Raw genomic sequence first — 25,999 nt, 5'->3', positions numbered from 1 at the left:
ACCGCCACAGGGGTGCCAGGAAGAGCCGGTACCAACAGGCTTAGAGCGTCAAAGATGGCGCTCCTGGGCCTAGGCGGTAACAGGCTGGCATTATTTAGGCTGGGGAGGGCCAGTAACAATGGTCCTCACCCACCCTGGTAATGTCAGGCTGTTGCTGCTTTGTTGGTATCTGGCTGATACTGAATATGCAGAAAACCCTATGCTTTTTTTTTTCTCCCATAAATAAATGAAAAAAAAAAAAAAAAAAAAAAACTGCATAGGGTTCCCCGTATTTTCATTCTCAGCACAATACCAACCAAACAGCAACAGCCTGATGTTACCAGGGTGGGCGAGGACCATTGTTACTGGCCCTCCCCAGCCTAAATAACACCAGCCTGTTACCGCCTAGGCCCAGGAGAGCCATTTTTAATGCTCCAGGCATGTTGGTACCGGCTCTTCCCGGCACCCCTGTGGCGGTGGGTACCGGGGTAATAATTGGGGGTTAGCGTCAGCGGTTTTTGGGGCTAAGCCCCAGCTTAGTAATGAATTCCGTCTATTAGACAGCCTTTGGCTGTCTGGGCATGCTGGGAGTTGTAGTTTAGTAACAGTTGGAGTCTCCCTATCTGGGAAGACACTGCCAGAAGGGTCTGTTCACATTATACAAAAAGGACAATGTGAACAGAGGCTTACTAGTCTAACTCCCGTCTGTAGCACTGCCCCCTAATGATGTCATCAATAGGGCGGAGCTACACAAACCCGACGGGGACAGGGAGCGAGGAGGGTAAGTGGATCTCCTGTTCTGTATACACTATATACAGCTATCTGTAGATAGCTGTATATTCTGTATTCCGCACAAAGGGACTATAGGAGTAGGGAGTCAGTCTGGTGACAGGATTCCCGGCTCCTGTATAGTATATACGGGTACACTATGCCCCCCTGTATACTATACGGCGGGGGAGGTGAGTAGTGACGTTATATATCCTTCCTCATCTCTTTACACTCAGCATCCGACCCATAGAGTAGTACCCAGAAGACAGTGAAAAAACTGCAACAGGGTACAAATTTGGCTGTTTCCACACACCAGGAAAAACACCAGAAAAATTGCCAAAACTAAGGAAAAACCTGCGGCAGTTTTTCTGGCGTTTTTTTAGGTGTACAAAAAGAACCAAGTGGAAACCTAGCCTCACATCTAGAATGATAAACGCCGGCCAATGTATCCGTAAGTTACACTGAAAAACTAAATATTTAATCTTTGTGACACTTAAATAGGAATGTTCATAATAATTTGGAACAGGGTGTATATATATATATACATTAGGGTACAATATTCTAGTACTTGGTTGAGTATTTTTTTGGGAACACTCATACTTTTTCAATATTAGTTTATTACTCTTTCTTGTGACTCTGACTGCAATGGTCGTAGTATTTGTACTATTTGACAAGTTGGAAGGTTACTTTCCAGTGTGAGCTCTTTGGTGTATAAGAAGAGTTGCTTTCCGAGTAAAACATTTCCCACATTCTGAACATGAATACGGCTTCTCCCGTGTGAGTTTTCTGATGTTTAACAAGATCCGATTTCCAGGTAAAGCATTTTCCACATTCTGAACACGGAAATGGCTTCTCTCCTGTGTGAGTTCTCTGATGTTCAGCAAGATGATAATTTTGAGTAAAACATTTGCCACATTCTGAACATGAATACGGCTTCACCCCTGTGTGAATTTTCTGATGTTTAACAATATCCGATTTCCGAGTAAAGCATTTTCCACATTCTGGACACGGAAATGGCTTCTCCCCTGTGTGAGTTCTCTGATGTTTAACAAGATCTGATTTCCAAGTAAAGCATTTTCCACATTCTGAACATGGAATTGGCTTCTCTCCTGTGTGATTTTTTTGATGCTGAACAAGATGTGATTTGCAAGCAAAAGATTTCTCACATTCTGAACATGAAAATGGCTTTTCTCCTGTGTGAGTTCTCTGATGTACAACAACATGTGATTGCTGAGTAAAACATTTACCACATGCTAAACATGAAAAGGGCTTCTCTCCTGTGTGAATTTTCTTATGTTTAACAAGATTTGATTTATGGGTAAAACACTTTCCACATTCTGGACATGAAAATGGTTTCTCCCCTGTGTGATTTCTCTTATGTTTAACAAGATTAGATTTTTGGGTAAAACATTTCCCACATTCTGAACATGAATATGGTTTCTTTCCTGTATGAGCTCGTTGATGTCCAACACCCCTTCTCAGACCTTCTTTTTGCTGAACATCCTGTGATGACTGAGAAGACAGGACCTGTATATAAGGATGAGATGACAGATCTTGGCTGTGAAGGGCTGAGGGTGTATCTGGGATAATGGAATGTTCTTCATATGTATCTTGTGTGATATCATCATCTGCTTTATAATCTGAAGATATAAGATTCTCCTCTGATCTCCTGGTACAAGAATCTGCAGAGAATAACACAGATTTTATTATTTACACTTCCTCCCCCCCCCCCCCAGTCACAATATACAATGTATCCAGAAAGTCTCCGCCCCCCCCCCCCCCCCCGGTCACTATATACAATGTATCTAAACCTGTGGTCAGTAAAGATACACGCACCATGTAAAATCATCGGCAACAAAAGTGGAATCAAAAATAACGGGGGACATAGTAAAAACTTGTTGCGCCACGAAATTTTGTGGAAATAAAAACATCACACTACATCACAAACACCAAAAAGAACAAACGTTGACACGTTGCGCTGTAATTTTTGAGAAGTGATGGATTTGCGGGGATTCAGTTTCGATTACAGGACATCGCACTCGTGTTTACAGGGAAATTAGGAGGCGGAAATTGTTGTTTTTGCATTATAAGGGGTTCGGGGTATTGTTCAATCTCTAATATTCTCAATGTTTTGAGGTAATAAACACCCGACCCTTCACCTTTCCCTAATAAATTACGATTCTTCTTGAAATTCTACTACAGGGTCCTCCCTTAAAGGGGTACTCAGGTGAAAAACTTTTTTATTATATCAACTGGTGCCAGAAAGTTAAACAGATTTGTAAATTACTTCAATAAAAAAATCGTAATCCTTCCAGTACTTATTAGCTGCTGAATACTACAGAGGAAATTCTTTTCTTTTTGGAACACAGAGCTCTCTGCTGACATCACGACCACAGTGCTCTCTGCTGACATCTCTGTCCATTTTAAGAACTGTCCAGTGTAGGAGAAAATCCCCATAGAAAACATATCCTGCTCTGGACAGTTCCTAAAATGAACAGAGGTGTCAGCAGAGAGCACTGTGGTCGTGATGTCAGCAGAGAGCACTGTGTTCCAAAAAGAAAAGAATTTCCTCTGTAGTATTCAGCAGCTAATAAGTACTGGAAGAGTTTTTAATAGAAATTATTTACAACTCTGTATAACTTTCTGGTACCAGTTGATTTAAAAAAAAAAAAAAAAAAAAAAAAAGTTTTCCACCGGAGTACCCCTTTAACTCGTTCACAACCGAAGACATACGTTTACATCATGGGTCGGGTGAGGAAGTATGGGCAGAGCTAGAGATCTGAGGGTAAAGACCGACATGGAAGACCAATCCGGTGCTGGTTTTCATTTAACCTTTTGAATGCTGCATTCACTAATGGCTGCAGGATTTAAACTGTTTTGCTGGGCATTTCTGGTGTTTAGAGGCCCAATCACCCTCCCCCCCACCCTAGTACTTCGTGCACCGGGCCGAGACTCTTCTCTGCATTTAGTAGGTAATACTCACCAGAGAGGTTACTTGTAGGAATGTCCTCCTTATACTGCTCATCACCGCTCACTTCTGTCTCTTCTTCTTCCTTTACGTCTATAACATTTTCTTTCCCTGTAGGAATCTCCTCCTTATACTGCTCATCACCGCTCACATCTGTCTCTTCTTCTTCCTTTACGTCTGTAGCATTTTCTTTACCTGTAGTAATGTCCTCCTTATACTGCTCATCACCGCTCACATCTGTCTCTTCTTCTTCCTTTACGTCTGTAGCATTTTCTTTCCCTGTAGGAATGTCCTCCTTATACTGCTCATCACCGCTCACATCTGTCTCTTTTTCTTCCTTTACGTCTGTAGCATTTTCTTTCCCTGTAGGAATGTCCTCCTTATACTGCTCATCACCGCTCACATCTGTCTCTTCTTCTTCCTTTACGTCTATAACATTTTCTTTCCCTGTAGGAATCTCCTCCTTATACTGCTCATCACCGCTCACATCTGTCTCTTCTTCTTCCTTTACGTCTGTAGCATTTTCTTTCCCTGTAGGAATGTCCTCCTTATACTGCTCATCACCGCTCACATCTGACTCTGGAACATTAATATTGTTCGGATCTTCACCCTAATTCATAAGATTTGGAAGAAATATAGTAAACGTCATCAGACAGTAGGAGAAGTCACGTGGGATGTTATAGATGAGCAGGAGATGAGGAGTCATGGAGGGTGAGGGGACTGACCACAAGAGCTTCACAGCCCTTCTACAGATCATAGGGAATATCTCCATCTACCTGATCATCCTGTGGAAGAAGAGGACGGGGACACCTCTCTGGTGCTGTTCTCTTACTGGATCTGACTGTAGGGAACACATATAGAGACTGAATTCATTCTTTACATACAAATAATGAGAGGACGTGTGTATATAGTCATGTCTATTACCTGGTGATGTGAGGGGCTGCTGATCCTCCATCATGACCTGATCCTTGTACTGATCCTTGTGTCCTTCTACATACTCCCACTCCTCCATGGAGAAATAGACCGCCACGTCCTGACACCTTATAGGAACCTGACACACAATGATACAGTCATCACCCCGACCCCTCCAGTGGTGTTACTGTATAATGTCCCAGCATTCCCAGCAGTGTCACCTCTCCAGTCATCACCAGACCCCTCCATTACTGTATAATGTCCCAGCAGTGTCACCTCTCCAGTCATCACCAGACCCCTCCATTACTGTATAATGTCCCAGCATTCCCAGCAGTGTCACCTCTCCAGTCATCACCAGACCCCTCCATTACTGTATAATGTCCAGCAGTGTCACCTCTAAAGTCATCACCAGACCCCTCCATTACTGTATAATGTCCCAGCAGTGTCACCTCTCCAGTCATCACCAGACCCCTCCATTACTGTATAATGTCCCAGCAGTGTCACCTCTCCAATCATCACCAGACCCCTTCATTACTGTATAATGTCCCAGCAGTGTCACCTCTCCAGTCATCACCAGACCCCTCCATTACTGTATAATGTCCCAGCAGTGTCACCTCTCCAGTCATCACCAGACCCCTCCATTACTGTATAATGTCCCAGCAGTGTCACCTCTCCAGTCATCACCAGACCCCTCCATTACTGTATAATGTCCCAGCATTCCCAGCAGTGTCACCTCTCCAGTCATCACCAGACCCCTCCATTACTGTATAATGTCCCAGCAGTGTCACCTCTCCAGTCATCACCAGACCCCTCCATTACTGTATAATGTCCCAGCAGTGTCACCTCTCCAGTCATCACCAGACCCCTCCATTACTGTATAATGTCCCAGCAGTGTCACCTCTCCAGTCATAACCAGACCCCTCCATTACTGTATAATGTCCCAGCAGTGTCACCTCTCCAGTCATCACCAGACCCCTCCATTACTGTATAATGTCCCAGCAGGGTCACCTCTCCAGTCATCACCAGACTCCTCCATTACTGTATAATGTCCCAGCAGTGTCACCTCTCCAGTCATCACCAGACCCCTCCATTACTGTATAATGTCCCAGCAGTGTCACCTCTCCAATCATCACCAGACCCCTCCATTACTGTATAATGTCCCAGCAGTGTCACCTCTCCAGTCATCACCAGACCCCTCCATTACTGTATAATGTCCCAGCAGTGTCACCTCTCCAGTCATCACCAGACCCCTCCATTACTGTATAATGTCCCAGCAGTGTCACCTCTCCAGTCATCACCAGACCCCTCCATTACTGTATAATGTCCCAGCAGTGTCACCTCTCCAGTTATCACCAGACCCCTCCATTACTGTATAATGTCCCAGCAGTGTCACCTCTCCAGTCATCACCAGACCCCTCCATTACTGTATAATGTCCCAGCAGGGTCACCTCTCCAGTTATCACCAGACCCCTCCATTACTGTATAATGTCCCAGCAGGGTCACCTCTCAGTTATCACCAGACCCCTCCATTACTGTATAATGTCCTAGCAGTGTCACCTCTCCAGTCATCCCCAGACCTCTCCATTACTGTATAATGTCCCAGCAGTGTCACCTCTCCAATCACCAGACCCCTCCATTACTGTATAATGTCCCAGCATTCCCAGCAGTGTCACCTCTCCAGTCATCACCAGACCCCTCCATTACTGTATAATGTCCCAGCAGTGTCACCTCTCCAATCATCACCAGACCCCTCCATTACTGTATAATGTCCCAGCAGTGTCACCTCTCCAGTCATCACCAGACCCCTCCATTACTGTATAATGTCCCAGCAGTGTCACCTCTCCAGTCATCACCAGACCCCTCCATTACTGTATAATGTCCTAGCAGTGTCACCTCTCCAGTCATCCCCAGACCTCTCCATTACTGTATAATGTCCCAGCAGTGTCACCTCTACAGTCATCACCAGACCCCTCCATTACTGTATAATGTCCCAGCATTCCCAGCAGTGTCACCTCTCCAGTCATCACCAGACCCCTCCATTACTGTATAATGTCCCAGCAGTGTCACCTCTCCAATCATCACCAGACCCCTCCATTACTGTATAATGTCCCAGCAGTGTCACCTCTCCAGTCATCACCAGTCTCCTCCATTACTTTATAATGTCCCAGCAGTGTCACCTCTCCAGTCATCACCAGACCCCTCCATTACTGTATAATGTCCCAGCAGTGTCACCTCTCCAGTCATCACCAGACCCCTCCATTACTGTATAATGTCCCAGCAGTGTCACCTCTCCAGTCATCACCAGACCCCTCCATTACTGTATAATGTCCCAGCAGTGTCACCTCTCTAGTCATCACCAGACCCCACCATTACTGTATAATGTCCCAGCAGTGTCACCTCTCCAGTCATCACCAGACCCCTCCATTACTGTATGATGTCCCAGCAGGGTCACCTCTCCAGTCATCACCAGACCCCTCCATTACTGTATAATGTCCCAGCAGTGTCACCTCTCCAGTCATCACCAGACCCCTCCATTACTGTATAATGTCCTAGCAGTGTCACCTCTCCAGTCATCACCAGACCCCTCCATTACTGTATAATGTCCCAGCAGTGTCACCTCTCCAGTCATCACCAGACCCCTCCATTACTGTATAATGTCCCAGCAGTGTCACCTCTCCAGTCATCACCAGACCCCTCCATTACTGTATAATGTCCCAGCATTCCCAGCAGTGTCACCTCTCCAGTCATCAGACTCCTCCATTACTGTATAATGTCCCAGCATTCCCAGCAGTGTCACCTCTCCAGTCATCACCAGACCCCTCCATTACTGTATAATGTCCCAGCAGTGTCACCTCTCCAGTCATCACCAGACCCCTCCATTACTGTATAATGTCCCAGCAGTGTCACCTCTCCAGTCATCACTAGACCCCTCCATTACTGTATAATGTCCCAGCAGTGTCACCTCTCCAGTCATCACCAGACCCCTCCATTACTGTATAATGTCCCAGCAGTGTCACCTCTCCAGTCATCACCAGACCCCTCTATTACTGTATAATGTCCCAGCAGTGTCACCTCTCCAGTCATCACCAGACCCCTCCATTACTATATAATGTCCCAGCAGGGTCACCTCTCCAGTCATCACCAGACCCCACCATTACTGTATAATGTCCCAGCAGGGTCACCTCTCCAGTCATCACCAGACCCCTCCATTACTGTATAATGTCCCAGCAGTGTCACCTCTCCAGTCATCACCAGACCCCTCCATTACTGTATAATGTCCCAGCAGTGTCACCTCTCTAATCATCACCAGACCCCTCCATTATTGTAGAATGTCCCAGCAGTGTCACCTCTCCAGTCATCACCAGACCCCTCCATTACTGTATAATGTCCCAGCAGTGTCACCTCTCCAGTCATCACCAGACCCCTCCATTACTGTATAATGTCCCAACAGTGTCATCTCTCCAGTCATCACCAGACCCCTCCATTACTGTATAATGTCCCAGCAGTGTCACCTTTCCAGTCATCACAAGACCCCTCCATTACTGTATAATGTCCCAGCAGTGTCACCTCTCTAATCATCACCAGACCCCTCCATTATTGTAGAATGTCCCAGCAGTGTCACCTCTCCAGTCATCACCAGACCCCTCCATTACTGTATAATGTCCCAACAGTGTCATCTCTCCAGTCATCACCAGACCCCTCCATTACTGTATAATGTCCCAGCAGTGTCACCTTTCCAGTCATCACCAGACCCCTCCATTACTGTATAATGTCCCAGCAGTGTCACCTCTCTAATCATCACCAGACCCCTCCATTATTGTAGAATGTCCCAGCAGTGTCACCTCTCCAGTCATCACCAGACCCCTCCATTACTGTATAATGTCCCAGCAGTGTCACCTCTCCAGTCATCACCAGACCCTTCCATTACTGTATAATGTCCCAGCAGTGTCACATCTCCAGTCATCACCAGACCCCTCCATTACTGTATAATGTCCCAGCAGTGTCACCTCTCCAGTCATCACCAGACCCCTCCATTACTGTATAATGTCCCAGCAGTGTCACCTCTCCAGTCATCACCAGACCCCTCCATTACTGTATAATGTCCGAGCAGTGTCACCTCTCCAGTAAGCAGTTCCATCATCTTGTTGATAAGTTCTCGGATCTTCTGTTCATCCATTTCCTCATGTATCAGGGAGTGAGTTGGGGGCCCCGGGATTGGGCTAAGGGTTCTTCCCCATCCTTCACATACAGGGGCCCAACAGCGTCCACTAGAGGACTTCTTCACTACTGTGTAATCCTGTGTATGGAGAGACACATTAATATCACTACATATATTCCCAGAATCCCTCACCTCTCCAGTCATATCCATCTGTTATTACATAGATAAGAATGAGGTCATGTGACATCACTCCCAGAACCCCTCACCTCTCCAGTCATATCCATCTGTTATTACATAGATAAGAATGAGGTCATGTGACATCACTCCCAGAATCCTTCACCTCTCCAGTCATATCCATCTGTTATTACATAGATAAGAATGTGGTCATGTGACATCACTCCCAGAATCCCTCATCTCTCCAGTCATATCCTTCTGTTATTACATAGATAAGAATGAGGTCATGTGACATCACTCCCAGAATCCCTCACCTCTCCAGTCATATCCATCTGTTATTATATAGATAAGAATGAGGTCATGTGACATCACTCCCAGAATCCCTCACCTCTCCAGTCATATCCATCTGTTATTACATAGATAAGAATGAGGTCATGTGACATTACTCCCAGAATCCCTCACCTCTCCAGTCATATCCATCTGTTATTACATAGATAAGAATGAGGTCATGTGACATCACTCCCAGCATCCCTCACCTCTCCAGTCATATCCATCTGTTATTACATAGATAAGAATGAGGTCATGTGACATCACTCCCAGAATCCCTCACCTCTCCAGTCATATCCATCTGTTATTACATAGATAAGAATGAGGTCATGTGACATCACTCCCAGAATCCCTCACCTCTCCAGTCATATCGATCTGTTATTACATAGATAAGAATGAGGTCATGTGACATCACTCCCAGAATCCCTCACCTCTCCAGTCATATCCATCTGTTATTACATAGATAAGAATTAGGTCATGTGACATCACTCCCAGAATCCCTCACCTCTCCAGTCATATCCATCTGTTATTACATAGATAAGAATTAGGTCATGTGACATCACTCCCAGAATCCCTCACCTCTCCAGTAAGCCGGAAGAGTATCTGTAGGGTGAGGTTTATGATCCTGTCGGCCATCTTGTTCCTGTCTCTCTCCATGGTTGATGGGTCATCCAGGAGAATTCTCTTATATAGAAGATATCAGCAGAGGATCCTGGATTGGAGAAACCTGAAGGGAAGAAGAGGAGACGATGATAAACCGCACCAGATTCTATGGAGAAATAAAATCCATTTCCTGGAGATAATCTGGGGAAACATCTGAGGAGACATTATAGAAGTTTTCAGATTTCTCTATAAAACAAAATCCATTGTCCGAGGGCTGTAAAATAAGAGACTAGAGCGCACTCCCGTCCAGTGGTGGCGCTCTGGTCCTCCAGGTCTTCTGAGGTCGCTCTCCCTGCTCTGCTGAAGACGTTGTGAATCCATTTCTCCTAATCTCTGAGGCTGCGGTGTATTCAGAACGTCTTCATCAGAGCAGGGAGAAGAATAGAGGGATTCAATATGACATTGTCCAATGAAGAATACTGAAATGTGTCCACTAGGGGGCACAATATACATCACAATTACATCAGGATTTTATGTGAATTGTGATATGTCCCCCCGGAAGAACCTGCTATTACCTGCAGCAGAGGCCGAGCATCATATACCGTTACACACGCAGGGTCTGGGCCACCACCGGAGTCAGTGTTTCCCAAGCAGGGTGCCTCCAGCTGTTACAGCATTTGGCTGTCAGGGCATGCTGGGAGTTGTAGTTTCACAACAGCTGGAGGCACGCTGGTTTGGAAACACTGTCTTAAGTAATAATAGGGGCGCGGGAGAAACTTAAAAAACCTGATGCTTACATAGTCCTGTATGGAAGAAGTGGCTGATCATGGAATCTAAAGGGTTAATGGCGATGAGCGTCATTAGTGGTGAGTCCTGGCTGCTTATAGCTCCTGAGCTCACCTCAAAGTCCCATATGGGGCACAGAATGTAAATATACATCGTGTCCTTAAGGGTTAATAATAAACATCCCCAATAATCCTGATCTGATGGTGACCGCACACACATACCTGTATCTGTAGAGGAGCCGTGTGCTTACAGGACCTGCGATGATGTCACCGTCATGTGATCAGTCACATGGAGGAGGAGTCACATGATCAGGGGCTGCTGCTCTGAGAGATCTTCACACACAACAGCAGTGACTGCCCCACCAGGACCTGCTCTGTATCTGCTACATGCTGGAGGTGTAGGATCTGTGATGATGTCACAATCATGTGACCAGTACATTTGGGGGGAAGTTTAGCAGTTTAGATGCGACTGTGGCTGAAGGACCTGTGGGTAGGATCATGTGACAGGAGTGGGCGGAGCTCAGCAGTGCAGGATAGAAGAGATTGTGATTGAAGGACCTGTGACAATGGTCATGTGACATATGAGTCCTGCATACACTGAGCAGATGAGCCTAGAGCAGCAGCCCCTGATCATGTGACTCCTCCATGTGACTGATCACATGACGGTGACATCATCGCAGGTCCTATAAGCGGCTCCCGTACAGTCTGCAGGTGGAGGTATGTGTGTGGTCACATGTGGAGGCTGTCTGATGGTTTTTGTTCTATTAACCCCTTCAGGACCCGGTAGGTTTGAGTTTTAACCCCTTAAGGACACAGCGATTTCTCATTTTTGTGTTATTTTATTTTTCCTCCTCGCCTTCTAATAGCCATAATGATTGTAATTTCCTCTTTACAAACCCATATGAGGCTTCTTGTTCTTGTTGTTGTTTTCACCCCTGATTTGTACTTTGTAATGACATCACTCATTTTACTGCAAAATCTACAACAAGGGACAAAATAATATTATTTGTGGGGTGAAAAAGAAAATAAAAGCAATTTAAAAAATTTGGGGTCTTCTGTTTGGACGCAGTGCACATTACGGTTATAATTCTCTTTATTCTGTAGGTCCAAACGATTACAATGATAAATGATTTATATAGATTTTATTTTAACACTTTTAAAATATAAAAAAAGTTCTAACTTTTTGTACAATAATGAGTCTGTATCAGATCGTCCTACCTTGTCCCCTATAACTCTCTTATTATTCCGTATACAGGGATGTATGAAAGTCAGTTTTTGCGTCGTGATCTGTAATTTTTATCGGAAACACTTTAGTTTTGATGAGACTCTTTGATCGCTTTTTAAGAATTTTTTTTTTGGCCCATGAAGTTTTATTTTTTTACGTTTACGCCATTGACCGTGCGGTTACACATATGTTTAGGTTTATTTTTATTTACATTATTTCATTTAAGAGAAATAAAATGGTAAATGGGGAAGATTCAATCGTTTATTAGGGGAGGGGCTTATTCACATTAAGTTAATGTTCTTTTTACCTTATTCCCAGTTTTTTAGTCCCTGTAGTAGACTATTACATGGAATCTATAGATTACATACACTGATCAATGCTGTGATGCTGAGGCTGCCTGCAGGATTGGAGCGTCGTTCAGACAGCGTGGAGCGAGGTTAGGGACCTCCACCCGTTCTCTCAGCTGACCAGGACCCCGCTATTTCACTGTGGGTGTTCTTATCAGCTCCACTGAGCTACCGGAAATAGATTTTTGGCATTGGTGATGTCCGGCATTAGCAATGAGTCCCAGATGCTGATAGCAGGTAGGTCCTAGGGACTATGAATCGTGCTGAACTCCTGACTGTGCTTCATAGACTGGCAGCAGCCTCCCTCCCCTCCAAATCTTATCACTTTAATGACAGGAGTCCCTGCTCTGAAAGGGGTTTCCTGCACAAGAGCAGAAGATATGTCAGATTGGATGCGTCTCCTGTTCCGGAGCTGGGCCCATGGCTATACATTATATACCTCCTGCCCAGTCAGCCATGAAGGAGTTAAATGGTGGTCATGCATTGCCACTTAACATTTCTGGGGCCACACACTATACAGATAGCTGCTTATTGTCCCTTCTACTCGCTGGGATAACATCAACCAGTCTAGCTAGGGTTAAAGGGAACCAATCATCAGATTTTACCCTATATAACGCTCTGCAAAGCGTTATATAGGGTAAAATCTTTATTTTCACCATTCCCGGGGGATGCTCCTGCCTCCAGGGATGGTGAAGATATGAAGTTATAAACTAGTCACCGCCGCCGCCGTAAGTAGTCACTTGGGCGGGGAGGTCTTCTCCCCTACTCCCGTTCTTCCGCCGGCAGCGACGCCCCTTCCGCTTGATTGACGGGCCGCGTCATCGTTCCGCTCACTGAACAGACGGAGCTGAGTGATGACGCGGCCCGTCAATCAAGCGGAGGGGGCGTCGCTCCCGGCCGAAGAACGGGAGTAGGTGAGAAGAGCTCCCCGCCCAAGTGACTACTTACGGCGGCGGTGGTGACTAGTTTATAACTTCATATCTTCACCATTCCTGGGGGCAGGAGCATCCCCCGGGAATGGCGAAAATAAAGATTTTACCCTATATAATGCTTTGCCAAGCATTATATAGGGTAAAATCTGATGATTGGTTCCCTTTAAGTGGCGCACAGCACTGCCAATTCTATCCTTAGGGGCCAGACAGTAAGCAGCCATCTATATAGTCCCGGGGGAGGGGAGCAGTGATACTATGAAATATCACTTAACTCCTTACACTCCATGGGACGGGAGCTTTGGGTATAATGACCTGAACTGACAGCTGGATCATCAGACTTGCGGTCAGTTCGGGACATGTGACCATAATATAGAGGATCTGCCCCGACAAGTATTCACCTCATCATCCGAGAGCAAGAAGATAAATCATGTGCAGGAATATCCCCTCAAATGTCTCCATATAACATCCTGGAATTGTATAGAATTAAATGTTTATTCACAATACAGGTTCCTATAAGGTGTCAGGACGTGGCGGTCTATTTCTCCATGGAGGAGTGGGAGTATGTAGAAGGACACAAGGATCAGTACAAGGATCAGGTCATGATGGAGGATCAGCAGCCCCTCACATCACCAGGTAATAGACATGACTATATACACACGTCCTCTCATTATTTGTATGTAAAGAATGAATTCAGTCTCTGTATGTGTTCCCTACAGTCAGATCCAGTAAGAGAACAGCACCAGAGAGGTGTCCCTGTCCTCTTGATGAACAGAATATGGAGGATATTACCACAGGGAAAGATCTGATCTATATTAATGCTACAGACATTAAGGAAGAAGAAGAGACATATGTGAGCAGTGATGAGCAGTATAAGGAGGACATTTCTACAGAGCATGATCTCATCTATATTAATGCTACAGACATAAAGGAAGAAGAAGAGACAGATGTGAGCGGTGATGAGCAGCATAAGGAGGATATTACTGCAGGGAAATATCTGATCGATATTTATACTACAGGCATAAAGGAAGAACAAGAGACAGATATGAGCGGTGATGAGCAGTATAAGGAGGACATTCCTACAGGGAAAGATATGATCTATATTAATGCTACAGACATAAAGGAAGAAGAAGAGACTGATGTGAGCGGTAATGAGCAGTATAAGGAGGACATTCCTGCAGGGAAAGATCTGATCTATATTAATGCTACAGACATAAAGGAAGAAGAAAAAACTGATGTGAGCGGTGATGAGCAGTATAAGGAGAACATTCTGACAGGAAAAGATCTGGATAATATTAATGCTACTGATATGAAGGAAGAAGAGACAGATGTGAGCAGTGATGAGCAGTATAAGGAGGACATTCCTACAAGTAACCACCCAGGTGAGTAGTAACAACTTAATATAGAGACTGTAATAATTGTGTAGAATTATTTAATCTCTCTGTCCTGTTTCTTGCTGTATATTCTTCTATTCACCCAAAATGTAAACTAATGTGATACTACAGCTGGAATATGGACAAGAAATATCCCTATGTGTACGAGGCCATCACACCCGCTCCCATAGACTTGCACTGAGGAGGCATGGTGTGACATCATGACCCCCGCAGCCCACACCCAGCGTTTGGAACTAAATGTTCTGACCGCTGGGGCAGTGGAGTACCCCTTTAATCTCCCTGTCCGTTCTCCCTCTGCGGCAGAGCAGCTCATGTCCATGTAACAGGGGACGAGAACTGTGGCCAAGAATTCAATAGAGTTGTGTATTGTAGCAGCAGAAGTGTGCTGGGATAAGGAAGCGCTGGTGGTCACGTTCTCTCCTGGACTCTCCGATATTATACAAGATGAGATTGTGGCCAGAGATCTCAAAGAGCTTTTGTCTTTCACCTTCTTAATAGACACTAGGTTCCGAGAGAGAGAGAGAGATCACCATTTCGGAACCCCTTGAGGAGGCCTTCTGTCAGATTGTCACCTCGCCTTTCATGCCCCCCTCACCTCCCATGCAAAATGGCATTGTTTCGTTTTTTTATTTTGTCCCACAAATATTTTTTTTCTTGTTTTCGCCATAGATTTTTGGGTAAAATGATTGATGTCAAGGACAGCAATTATTTTATAACATAATCTGCGGCGAAACAAAAAAAATTGTTTGTGGGGTGAAATAAAATAAAAAATCGCCAATTTGCCACTTTGTAGGGCTTCCGTTTTTAGGCAGTGAACTTTTCGGTAAAAATAACACCTTATCTTTATTCTGTTGGTCCAGACGGTTACAAGGATACCCAAAGTATATAGGTTTTATTTTATTTTACTACTTTAAAAAACTTTTCAAACTTTTTTATTAGGGGAGGGGCTTATTCACATTTATTAATTTAACATCTTTTTTTTACACTTTTTTCTTTAGCCCCCATAGGGGACTATTACCTGTAATCTTCTGATTGTATATACTGATCAGTGCTATGCCATAACATTGATCATTGTTATCAGTGCTCTACTGCTTCAGTCTTGGAGCAATAGAACACTGATCAGACGGCGAGGAGGCAGGTAAGGGCCCTCCCACGTCCTCTCAGCTGATCAGGACATCAGGATTTTGTGGTGATAAAGGAATAAAAGGGATGAATAATTGCACCACATCATGACCACCACCATTACCACCATATAGTGACGGGATAATACTGCCATACTGATACTGAATAATACCCCTGTACACAGACTAATATCCCCCCATACAGTGCCCCCGGCTCTACACAGGCGCTGCAGACCATATAAGTGATTACAGTGCAGTTACATGTAGTGAATCACAGGGGGCGTCTTCCTGAAGTCGTTCTCTTTCCTTTTTGTCCCCACAGAATCTGCCGGAGAAACAAGTTAGGCACCGCACGTTTCCAGCACATTTCCCAATTCTTTCCTACCCTCAGTGCCCTAAATAGTGTAGATAATGTCAGTATGAAGGCAGATAATGGCGGTAGGTAGATAGTGTTGGTAGGTAGATGGTGTAGGTAGGTACTGGTGGTAAGTAGATAGATCAAAAACAAAATAATACATCATTTGTGGCTTCCATTCTTATGCAGAGCACTTTTCGGTACAAATGACGTCATCTATATTGTGTCCAAACAATGACATCGATTCCCAATATATATAGGTTTTGTATTATTGGATTATATTATTATTGTATTATATTGTATTATAACTTTTTGTAATTTTTTTGTAATATTTCTGCCCCCATAACACTTTATTTTCCTTTATGAGGGATCGTTTTTATTTGCACCGTGATTTGTAGTTTTTGTATAGATTGTTCTTTTGTTTTGCTTTTTATACTTTTTTTTCTCTATTTTTTACATTTGCGCCATTCACTGTGCGGTATAATTAACAACATTATATTATAATAGTTCGGATATTTACACCAAATATGTTAATTTATTTTTGTTTACATTATTTTATTCCAAAAAGGGGGGGGGGGGTGTAATCAAACTTTTATTAGGGGAGGGGCTATTTCACATCTGTTTCTATTCTTTAAAAAAAATATTTTATTTATTACTTTTTATGCTATAAATTAGTGATCCGAAACCTAAGGCTCTCTGCCTGCTGCAAAACTACAACTCCCAGCATGCTGCACTATATAGTAGTATAGGTCCTGGTACAACATGCTGGGAGTTGTAGTTTCGGGTCGGCTGCAAAGCCAGAGGCTGTGTCAAGGAATGCTGGGAGATGAAGTATTTAACTACATCACCCAGCATGCTCTGATGCGGCCTATGGCGCTGCAGCTGATACAACCCAAAACTACTCCCAGCATGTTTCACCATATACTAGTATAGTAAAAGTAATGGTGCAACATGCTGGTAGTCGCAGTTTTGGGTCTGCTGCAGAGGTATAGGCTGTATGAGGGCATGCTGGGTGTTGTAGTTGGTAACTGCCACTCCCAGCATTCTTTGAATCCCAGCATTCGTGATGGCACACATCACCGCCCCGCCCACATTCACCCCCCCCCCCCGCAGCTTGCCCCCTCCAATAGACTTACATTGATGGGGTGTGACTGTGACGTCACTACACCTGCAGCCCAAGCCCAGCGTTCATAACAAAATGTTTTGAACACTGGAGCAGTGGAGTGCCCCTTTAAGGGGTTACAAAGTAGTAAAGTGTAACAAAAACTATGCAAACTGAGTATTGTGATCGTATTCACCTGAGAAATAATTGTAGCGCACAGTGAATGAAGGAAAAAATGTTATGGCAAAATAAGAGTTTTGGCTCTCAGAGGAAAGCTTCAATTTCCTGAGTTGTTAAGGGGTTAAAATAAAATGTGTGTTATTCTCTGCAGATTCTTGTAGCAGGAGATCAGAGGAGAATCTTATATCTTCAGATTATAAAGCAGATGATGATATCACACAAGATACATATGAAGAACATTCCATTATCCCAGATACACCCTCAGCCCTTCACAGCCAAGATCTGTCATCTCATCCTTATATACAGGTCCTGTCTTCTCAGTCATCACAGAAAGGTCACAGAAGGGGTGTTGGACATCAACGAGCTCACACAGGAAAAAAACCATATTCATGCTCAGAATGTGGGAAATGTTCTACTAAGAAATCAGATCTTGTTAAACATCAAAGAATTCACACAGGGGAAAAGCCATTCTCATGTTCAGAATGTGGGAAATGTTTTACTCAGCAATCGCAACTTGTTCAACATAAAAGAACTCACACAGGGGAAAAGCCATTTCCATGTTTGGAATGTGGAAAATGTTTTGCTGAGAAATCACATCTTGTTCAACATAAAAGAACTCACACAGGGGAAAAGCCATTTTCATGCTCAGAATGTGGTAAATGTTTTACTGAGAAATCAAATCTTGTTAATCATAAAAGAACTCACACAGGGGAGAAACCATTTTCATGCTCAGAATGTGGTAAATGTTTTACTGAGAAATCAAATCTTGTTAAACATCAAAGAACTCACACAGGGGAGAAGCCATTTTCATGCTCAGAATGTGAGAAATGTTTTACTGAGAAAGCAAGTCTTGTTATACATCAAAGAACTCACACAGGAAAGAATCCATTTTCATGTTCAGAATGTGGAAAATCTTTTTATTTTAAATCAAGACTTGTTAAACATAAAAGAACTCACACAGGGGAAAAAACATTTTCATGCTCAGAATGTGGAAAATGTTTTGTTAAGAAATCAAGTCTTGTTAAACATCAAAGAACTCACACAGGAGAGAATCCATTTTCATGTTCAGAATGTGGAAAATCTTTTAATTTTAAATCAAGACTTGTTAACCATAAAATAACTCACACAGGGGAAAAACCATTTTTATGCTCAGAATGTGGGAAATGTTTCACAGAGAAATCAAATCTCGCTAAACATCAAAGAAAACATTTTCATGTTCAGAATAAAGCAATCAAGACTAGTTAAACATCTAAATACTCACACAGGAGAGGAGCCATTTTCATGTTCAGAATATAGGAAATGTTTTAATGAGAAATCAACACTTAAAAGACATCTTAGGGTATGTTCACACTACGGAATTCCCGCTGAATTCCGCGGTGTGAATTTAACATTAGTGTGAATGGGTCTCCACCCCTTCACACTGCGGAATTTGTTCCGCGCAAAGAAAGAACATGTTCATTCTTTGCGCGGAAGTCCGTGAGTACTGCATAGCCATCAATGGTGACGGCGCAGTGCCGCGCGGTCCTACCACCGCTGTCGGCTGCCAGGCTGAATCTCCGCTCGCGGAATTCTGCGAGCGGAGATTCCGTTCACACTCTGTAGTGTGAACAGACCCTAAGAATTCACACAGGAGAGAAGATATTTTAGAGCACTAAATGATGCAGATAACACATTTATATATTAACCCCTTGCAGCTGAACGCTGTTTATAAATGGCGCTGCGGCAAGGTTATGAATCTAGCTCAGTAGCTGAGCTTGCATCATACCTGCACGGTCCCGGCTGCTATCAGAAGCCAGGACCTGTGACTTATACCTGACATCGCCGTTCAGGCAGATGATCGGCATTTACTATTTAGACGCGGCACTATTTAAGTGCTCTCTGATGACACCTGTCTCGGTAACTGTCCAGGGTAGAAGCAAATCCCCATAGCAAACCTCTCCTACTCTGTGCAGTTCCCAAGACAAGCAGAGATGTCAGCAGAGAGCACTGATGCCAGACAGAAAAGAACAACTCCGATTCAGCAGCTGATAATTATTGGAAGGATTAAGATTTTTTAATAGAAGTAATTTACAAATCTGTTTAACTTTCTGGTGCCAGTTGATATAAAAAAAATAAAAATAAAGTTTTATTTCTGGAATACCCCTTTAAGTTTTAGGCTAGAAGTCGGGATTTTGTATTTATTTTCCTATCTATTTCTTTTTGTTTTGTCATCTTTCTTGTTCTCTTTTTAAAGTGTTTATATTTGTCATTTTGTTATTGTGGCAACATGAATGTTATTGTTACATAACATGATTTATAATTGTCTTTTCTTTTCTTGTTAACAAATAGAGAAATTTGAAAATAAAAATCTTTTACCGGTTTGGTTAGTACGAACCGGTAAAAGTGAGAAATCTCATGAACAGCGTGCGGTTTTGGCTTCTGGAAGAAGGGGGTGGAGCAGGGGCAGTGACATGACATCAAGGTCACAGCATATCACATAATAACCCAGGTTATCATATAACTTGCTGCTATAAGTGTCAATCAGCTTAAAGGCCAATAGGAGACAACAAGGGGTAGGGTTTTACACAGTTAATGGATCACAAGCCAATCCCCATGATGGCAATGGGAACAGCAGACAGAAAGAGATAGACACAGTAATACAGAGGGAGAGAGAGATTGGACAGATATAGGGAACAAAGATAAACAGAGTGTGTGTGAACAGAAGCCATAATCCCTATCCTGGTGGCTGATCTATATGATAACATACATAAAAGAAGCATAGCGCCCTTACACACATGTACAGGGATTAATCGCAAAAAAACTATACCTACAGGTTTTATCATCAGACTGACTGCAGCACGTGTAAATAAAAACACATCAGACTGATAAACACTGTGGTCCTCATTAATCAAACTGTGTGAGAGAAAAAAAATAGTGATTTCCCCACAGTAGCCAATTACAGCTCAGATAACTAGCTCTGGTAAAGTGAAAGCTGAGCTTGGATTGGTTCCTGTGGGGAAATATCTATATATTTTTTCTCTCATACAGTTTGATAAATCTGGGCCACAGTGTTTATTTTCATGGTTCAAAAAAAGACGCATTATATCTTCCTAGTTGTTAAAGGGGTACTCCAGCTCTAAGACATCTTATCCCCTATCCAAAGGATAGGGGATAAGATGCCTGATTGCGAGGGTCCCGCCCCTGGGGACCCCCGTGATCTAGCACGCAGCACCCCATTACAATCAGTGCCCGGAGCACGTTCGCTTTGGGTCTGATTACTGGCGATCAAGGGGCCGGAAAAATTGTGACGTCACGGCCCTGCCCCGTGTGACATCATGCTCCGCCCCCTCAATGCAAGCCTATGGGAGGGTGCGTGACAGCCCATAGACTTGCATTGAGGGGGCGGAACGGGACATAACACGGGGTGGGGCCGTGACAGCTTTCACACCCCCTTCCATAGGCTTGCATTGAGGGGGCGGAGCGTGACATCACAGGGGTGGGGCCATGACGTCACAATGCTCAGGCCCTGTGATCGCCAGTCATCAGACCCGGAGCAAACATGCTTCGAGGACTGATTGTAACTGGGTGCTGCAAACAGGATCAAAAAGGCATCTTATCCCCTATCCTTTGGATAGGGGATAAGATGTCTTAGCACCGGAGTACCCCTTTAAATAACATGGAAGTAAAAAGCGTGTGCAACTGAAATGCATCTTCCCTGTTGACACACTGTTTGTGATTATTATTGGATGATCCGACTTTCAAGAATATGAAATTAGTCAGAAAAAACACTAATACAGAAATTTGTCGAAAAAGTATATGATTTTAAAATGATTAAAAAAGGAAAAACTGTTCAAACTTTGAATAGAAAGGAACTATTAAAACCAGCTGTACCAAAAAATCATGAGAAACAAGATTGTACAATGGCCCTGATTTACTAAGAGTGTTGTGCGGGTTTCTTTGTGGGTTTTAATTCCCTACAATTTTATTTTCCATGGTATTTACTAAGGTTTCCCATAATTTTGCACTTTTCCCTACATTTTGCTTTTTTTTTTTTTTTTTTTTTACACATTTTCTGATCTGTCTGGTTTTCCTCAGTTATAACCCTATAATTAAAAGAAAAGAAAAAAGAAAAAAAGACCTTAAAAAACTCAGACCAACTAGTACCTATAAACAGAGAGAATAAGAACACAAGGAACAGTCATAGAAGGCAAAAATAAAGAAGGATAGAATATACCTACTGATAGAAGGGATCAACTAGGGACGCATATGCGTACGGACTACAGATAGAGCTTGCGTGTCATTAGACGAAGCTCGTGTTCCACCGAGAACAGAAAGTACTGCGCACGCGCGAGAGGAGGTGCGTGCGCAATAGTGAAAAGTGGATGCCCGGGACCACCGGACTACTGGGCATGCGCGAGAATGGCGGCCGGAACACACGGAATGCCAACCACGTCCTGATTGATCCCAACCCTTCACTGGCGCATCAGAAATGATGCGCCGATACAGGGTTATAAAAGGCAGTGCCACACGCTGAACGCCATATTAGGCAGCTCTCTGAAGAAGTTTGTTTTCAAACGAAACGTTAGAGCAATGTATTAAGTTTTTAGACAGGAATACAGTACGTGTAAAAAGTGTGGAGTTACTGTGCAATGGTAGAGTGGAGATACCGACCATGCACAATGAGAAATAGGATAACTCCTACACCAGTGTTGCAGCACCACCTAGTGGGCTTATACTAGAAGACACTCTGTATTTCCTGACAGTTTTAACCATACATAAGTTTCACGTTGTCACAGACACATTTTTTAAGGAATAAGAATAAAAGTTAAATTATAATTGAGTTACAGGTAGGGTATTGTTCCCCGGAAGGGAGGGTTCCCTCCCAGAAGGGGATTGGAGAATTTATAATTAAACCCATAACCCAATGGGACCTTTTTTGTTGGAAGTAATAGAATGTCCACAGCTGAAGTCATGCAGAACGTTAACTCTTTACTTGTAGCTTGTGCAGCAATAACAACCATTAACAGTCTTTACGGTTCTGAGGTCTCTGGTTTGCAGGTAACCTCGCACACTTGTCAGGACTGAGCATACACTTGAGTGAACCACTGTGCTACTGTTACTTTGGCTTGGAAGTAGTCACGGAGTTATAAGTGGCTGCTGTGAGATGGCTTGAGGCCTATCTGAGATGAGTAGAGATAAGAGATAAATCTGTGCTTGTCTTATCTGATGATACCGGAACTAATACAGGAACAAAACAGGAAGAAGGATCAGAATACAGCCCTTTATATAGTGTGGGCTAGACTAATGCTCATTGGTGGCAAGTTGCTTAGTTACCTGTGACCATTGAATCATGGGTACATCACATGACTCACAGGTCCTAACATATAACTCTATACAAATATCACATGATAAACGGATCACATGACTTAAGGTCCTATATAGCACCAATCACATATACTATACAATTTATACAACTTCAATTATAACTGGCAGAGAATATAGAAGAAGAAATAGGGTTCTTGTCATAAACGTCCACGGGGAGACAGGGATCAGAGCCAAGGGCATGAAGTGGCTCTGATTAAGGGGACCTTTACCATGGGACAGAACTATGTCCTGTACCGGGACACCACAAACCCCCTTACTTAAAAGAAGTCGTCCCTGACGTATGTCCCCTGGCAGAGGAACGGAATGGCCAAGGCCTGATGCAGTCCTGGAGCTCAAGTTCGTTAGTGTCCATTCCAGGCTGATGTGGAAAAATAAATCAGCAAAGTAAACAAACAGTCTCTTGTATTCCATAAGAAAGTCCATGTATGCTTTGTATGCTCCGGCACTGTTTTGGAAGTGTCCATGCTTATAGAACCGGATAAAAGACATATATATATGTATTTATTTTTTAAACAGGATGAGCATGAACAGGGTTAGCTAAACATCGGATTTTTCTAGCTCACCAACAGGATTAGCAATAACAAATAATAACCTGTTACTATTGTGTGTATTCTTATTATTTTTTCTGTACTAACATATCTTGTATTTATTTATTTTTATTTCCACAACAATTATACATTTTATTTAAAATCACATTTCTATTTTTCTTTGTCTATTATCAACACTTCAACTAAATGTTCCCTTTCCCCCCCCTCATACATTTCTTCAATCCGGTTCCAGTGCCCTGTCAGACCCTCGCCATCCAAATATTCCTTTTTCCTTATCTACTACTACCTCTCCACCCCCCTTAATAGACCTTCCTATCCCTAAGACAAAATACATAAATAAAATAACATTTGGCTCCACCCCCTCTCCACCTTTTACTCAAAACCCAATGGCGCTATTCATCTCCTCCCTCTCTCCTCCTTCCTCACTCTCTCAATCTCTCATCCTTCACTCCCCTTATTATCATTTTTTTTTCTCTTTCTTTTTTTAATTTTTTTTTCTTTTCCTTTTATTTATTTTTTATAATTATTTACAAATTTCCTCCCCTTGCCAGCGAATAGTGCTGCGTCTTCACGCCCCCCTCCTCCCTGACTACTTGTGCTCCCCCGCCAATGTGTTTATTACGCACCCTCCAGGATCAACATTTTCGGGGAGGATCTTTGAAAGAGCATTTTACCTTTTTTCTTCTTCTTTTTATTATTAATATTTTAGGGGAAACCACTTACATCCAGCTCCTTCACTTAAACCAGCACTAAAACTCTTAATTACTCAATTTTCATTCCGAAAAAAAAAAACAAGGGAGGAGAGACAAAAAAAAAGAGAAAGAAATAAGAAGAAAAAACCCGAAGGAAAACAAACAAACAAGGGAGAAGAGAGGAAAGGAGAAAAGGACACCGCACCTATGTATTCTGTATTTACTACTGACTTTGGTAAGACAGAGCACCTCTCCTTACAAAGATATATATATATATATATATATATATATATGCTTACATCTTGTTTTTTCCCATCCCATTACCCTGCCTGCCAGGGCTACTATAACAATAATGTGGTGTCCCGGTACAGGAACTGTTTCTGTTCCTGTCTAAAGTCCCCTCAGCTAGAGTCCCTCCATTTCCATAGGACTCTCCTGCAGGACTTACCCCTGGTCGCCTCATATATAAATTGTATATCTACTTAATGTATAGGAAATGTAAGTGTATAGGACCTTTCCCAGGTCATGTGATCCACAGTTGTAAATGTATTATTGTTTAACCCCTTAACCCCTTAAGGACAATGGACGTACTCCTACGCCCCCGTTTCCGAGTCCTTAAGGACCGAGGACATAGGAGTACGTCCTGTCCTTTCCCGGCCCCCCGCCGCTAGCCGGAGGGGAGCCGGTGCCCGATGCCTGCTGAAATCGTTCAGCAGGCATCGCGGCATATCGCCCAGGGGGGTCATTATGTCCCCCATGTCGGCGATGGCCGCAGATCGCTGGACAATTCAGTCCAGCGATCTGCGGCGCTTCCGGGTCAATCGGGTCTCCAGTGACCCGGTGACCCGGAATTACTGGCTGATCGGGGCCGTCAGAGACGGCCCCGAACAGCCAGAGCCTGCAGGGGTGAGGTGGCACTGGTGCCACCTCACGATCGCCCTGATTCGTCGGCCGGATTACCGGCCGACCAATCAGGGCGCCTGCTGCGGGTGTCACTCCCGCACCCGCTCCGCCCCTCTTCCGGAGGACGTGAGCGGGTGCGGGACGTGCACCCCTGGTGCTGGGGACCCCGATCCCCGGCGTTAATGTTGGGATCGGGGCCCCAGGAGCGACGACGGCAGCGGGACTGACCTGTGCGGCGATCAAGCAGCAGCAGGAGGTGAGTGACAGCCTCCTGCTGTTGCTTAGCAACAGCTCCCAGCATGCAAAAAGGGCATGCTGGGAGCTGTAGTTATGCAACAGCAGGAGGCAGACCACCACAACTCCCAGCATGCACTTATGGGCATGCTGGGACTTATGGTTTTGCAACAGCTGGAGGCACATTCTTTCTATGGAAAAGTGTACCTTCAGCTGTTGTGTAACTACAACTCCCAGCTTGCACAAACAGCTTAAGTGCATGCTGGGAGTTGTAGTGGTGCATCTGCTGGTTGCATAACTACAACTCCCAGCATGCCCGTTGGCTGTCGGTGACTGCTGAGAGTTGTAGTTTTGCAACAGCTGAAGGCACACTGAGTTAAGTAGCAAACCAGTGTGTCTCCAGCTGTTGCATAACTACAATCCCCAGCATCCCCAGCCAAAGTAGTATGCCTCCCGCTGTTGCATAACTACAACACCCAGCATGCCCTTCCGCTGTCCGTACATGCTGGGGGTTGTAGCTTTTGCAACAGCTGAAGGCACACTGGTTGCAAAACACTGAGTTTGTTGCCAAACTCGGTGTTTCACAACCTGTGTGTCTCCAGCTGTTGCAAAACTACAACTCCCAGCATGCACTGATAGACCGTACATGCTGGGAGTTGTAGTTTTGCAACAGCTGGATGTTCCCCCCCCCCCCCCAATGTGAATGTACAGGGTACACTCACATGGGCGGAGGATTACAGTAAGTATCCGGCTGCAAGTTTGAGCTGCAGCAAATTTTCTGCTGCAGCTCAAGCTGCCAGCGAGAAACTACTGTGAACCCCCCCCCGCCCGTGCGACTGTACCCTAAAAACACTACACTACACTAACATAAAATAAAATAAAAAGTAAAAAAAACACTACATATACACATACCCCTACAATAAAAATGAA

At 44.0% G+C, this 25,999-nt stretch overlaps 3 protein-coding genes across 5 annotated transcripts in view; 2 read left to right on the top strand and 1 right to left on the bottom strand.

The window, feature by feature from the left end:
• The window catches only part of LOC130298064 (oocyte zinc finger protein XlCOF6.1-like), a 226,534-nt gene that overhangs the window by 38,477 nt on the left and 162,058 nt on the right, over window positions 1–25,999 (top strand). The window lies entirely within an intron of this gene.
• Window positions 1–25,999, bottom strand: part of LOC130298060 (oocyte zinc finger protein XlCOF7.1-like) — a 201,946-nt gene that overhangs the window by 51,428 nt on the left and 124,519 nt on the right. Inside the window, exon 9 of the mRNA XM_056550953.1 lies at window positions 1,516–2,210. Coding sequence (XP_056406928.1) covers window positions 1,516–2,210 — 695 coding nt within the window. The remainder of the gene's footprint in view (window positions 1–1,515; window positions 2,211–25,999) is intronic.
• LOC130298058 (oocyte zinc finger protein XlCOF6.1-like) overlaps window positions 11,259–25,999 on the top strand; it is a 66,082-nt gene continuing 51,341 nt past the window's right edge. The window contains exons 1-4 of one of the 3 annotated variants that reach the window (XM_056550951.1): window positions 11,259–11,392; window positions 13,686–13,812; window positions 13,896–14,558; window positions 17,480–18,533. In XM_056550951.1, the coding sequence (XP_056406926.1) occupies window positions 13,725–13,812; window positions 13,896–14,558; window positions 17,480–18,533 (1,805 nt within the window). In that variant the 5' untranslated portion in view covers window positions 11,259–11,392; window positions 13,686–13,724. Of the gene's footprint in view, window positions 11,459–13,685; window positions 13,813–13,895; window positions 14,559–17,479; window positions 20,199–25,999 lie in introns of those variants that run through there. The other 2 variants (XM_056550949.1, XM_056550950.1) reach the window with 2 other exon arrangements.

The sequence above is a fragment of the Hyla sarda genome (assembly GCF_029499605.1).
Source record: "Hyla sarda isolate aHylSar1 chromosome 1 unlocalized genomic scaffold, aHylSar1.hap1 SUPER_1_unloc_2, whole genome shotgun sequence".
NCBI classification, from domain to species: domain Eukaryota; kingdom Metazoa; phylum Chordata; class Amphibia; order Anura; family Hylidae; genus Hyla; species Hyla sarda.
This window is presented reverse-complemented; position numbering and strand designations above follow the sequence as displayed.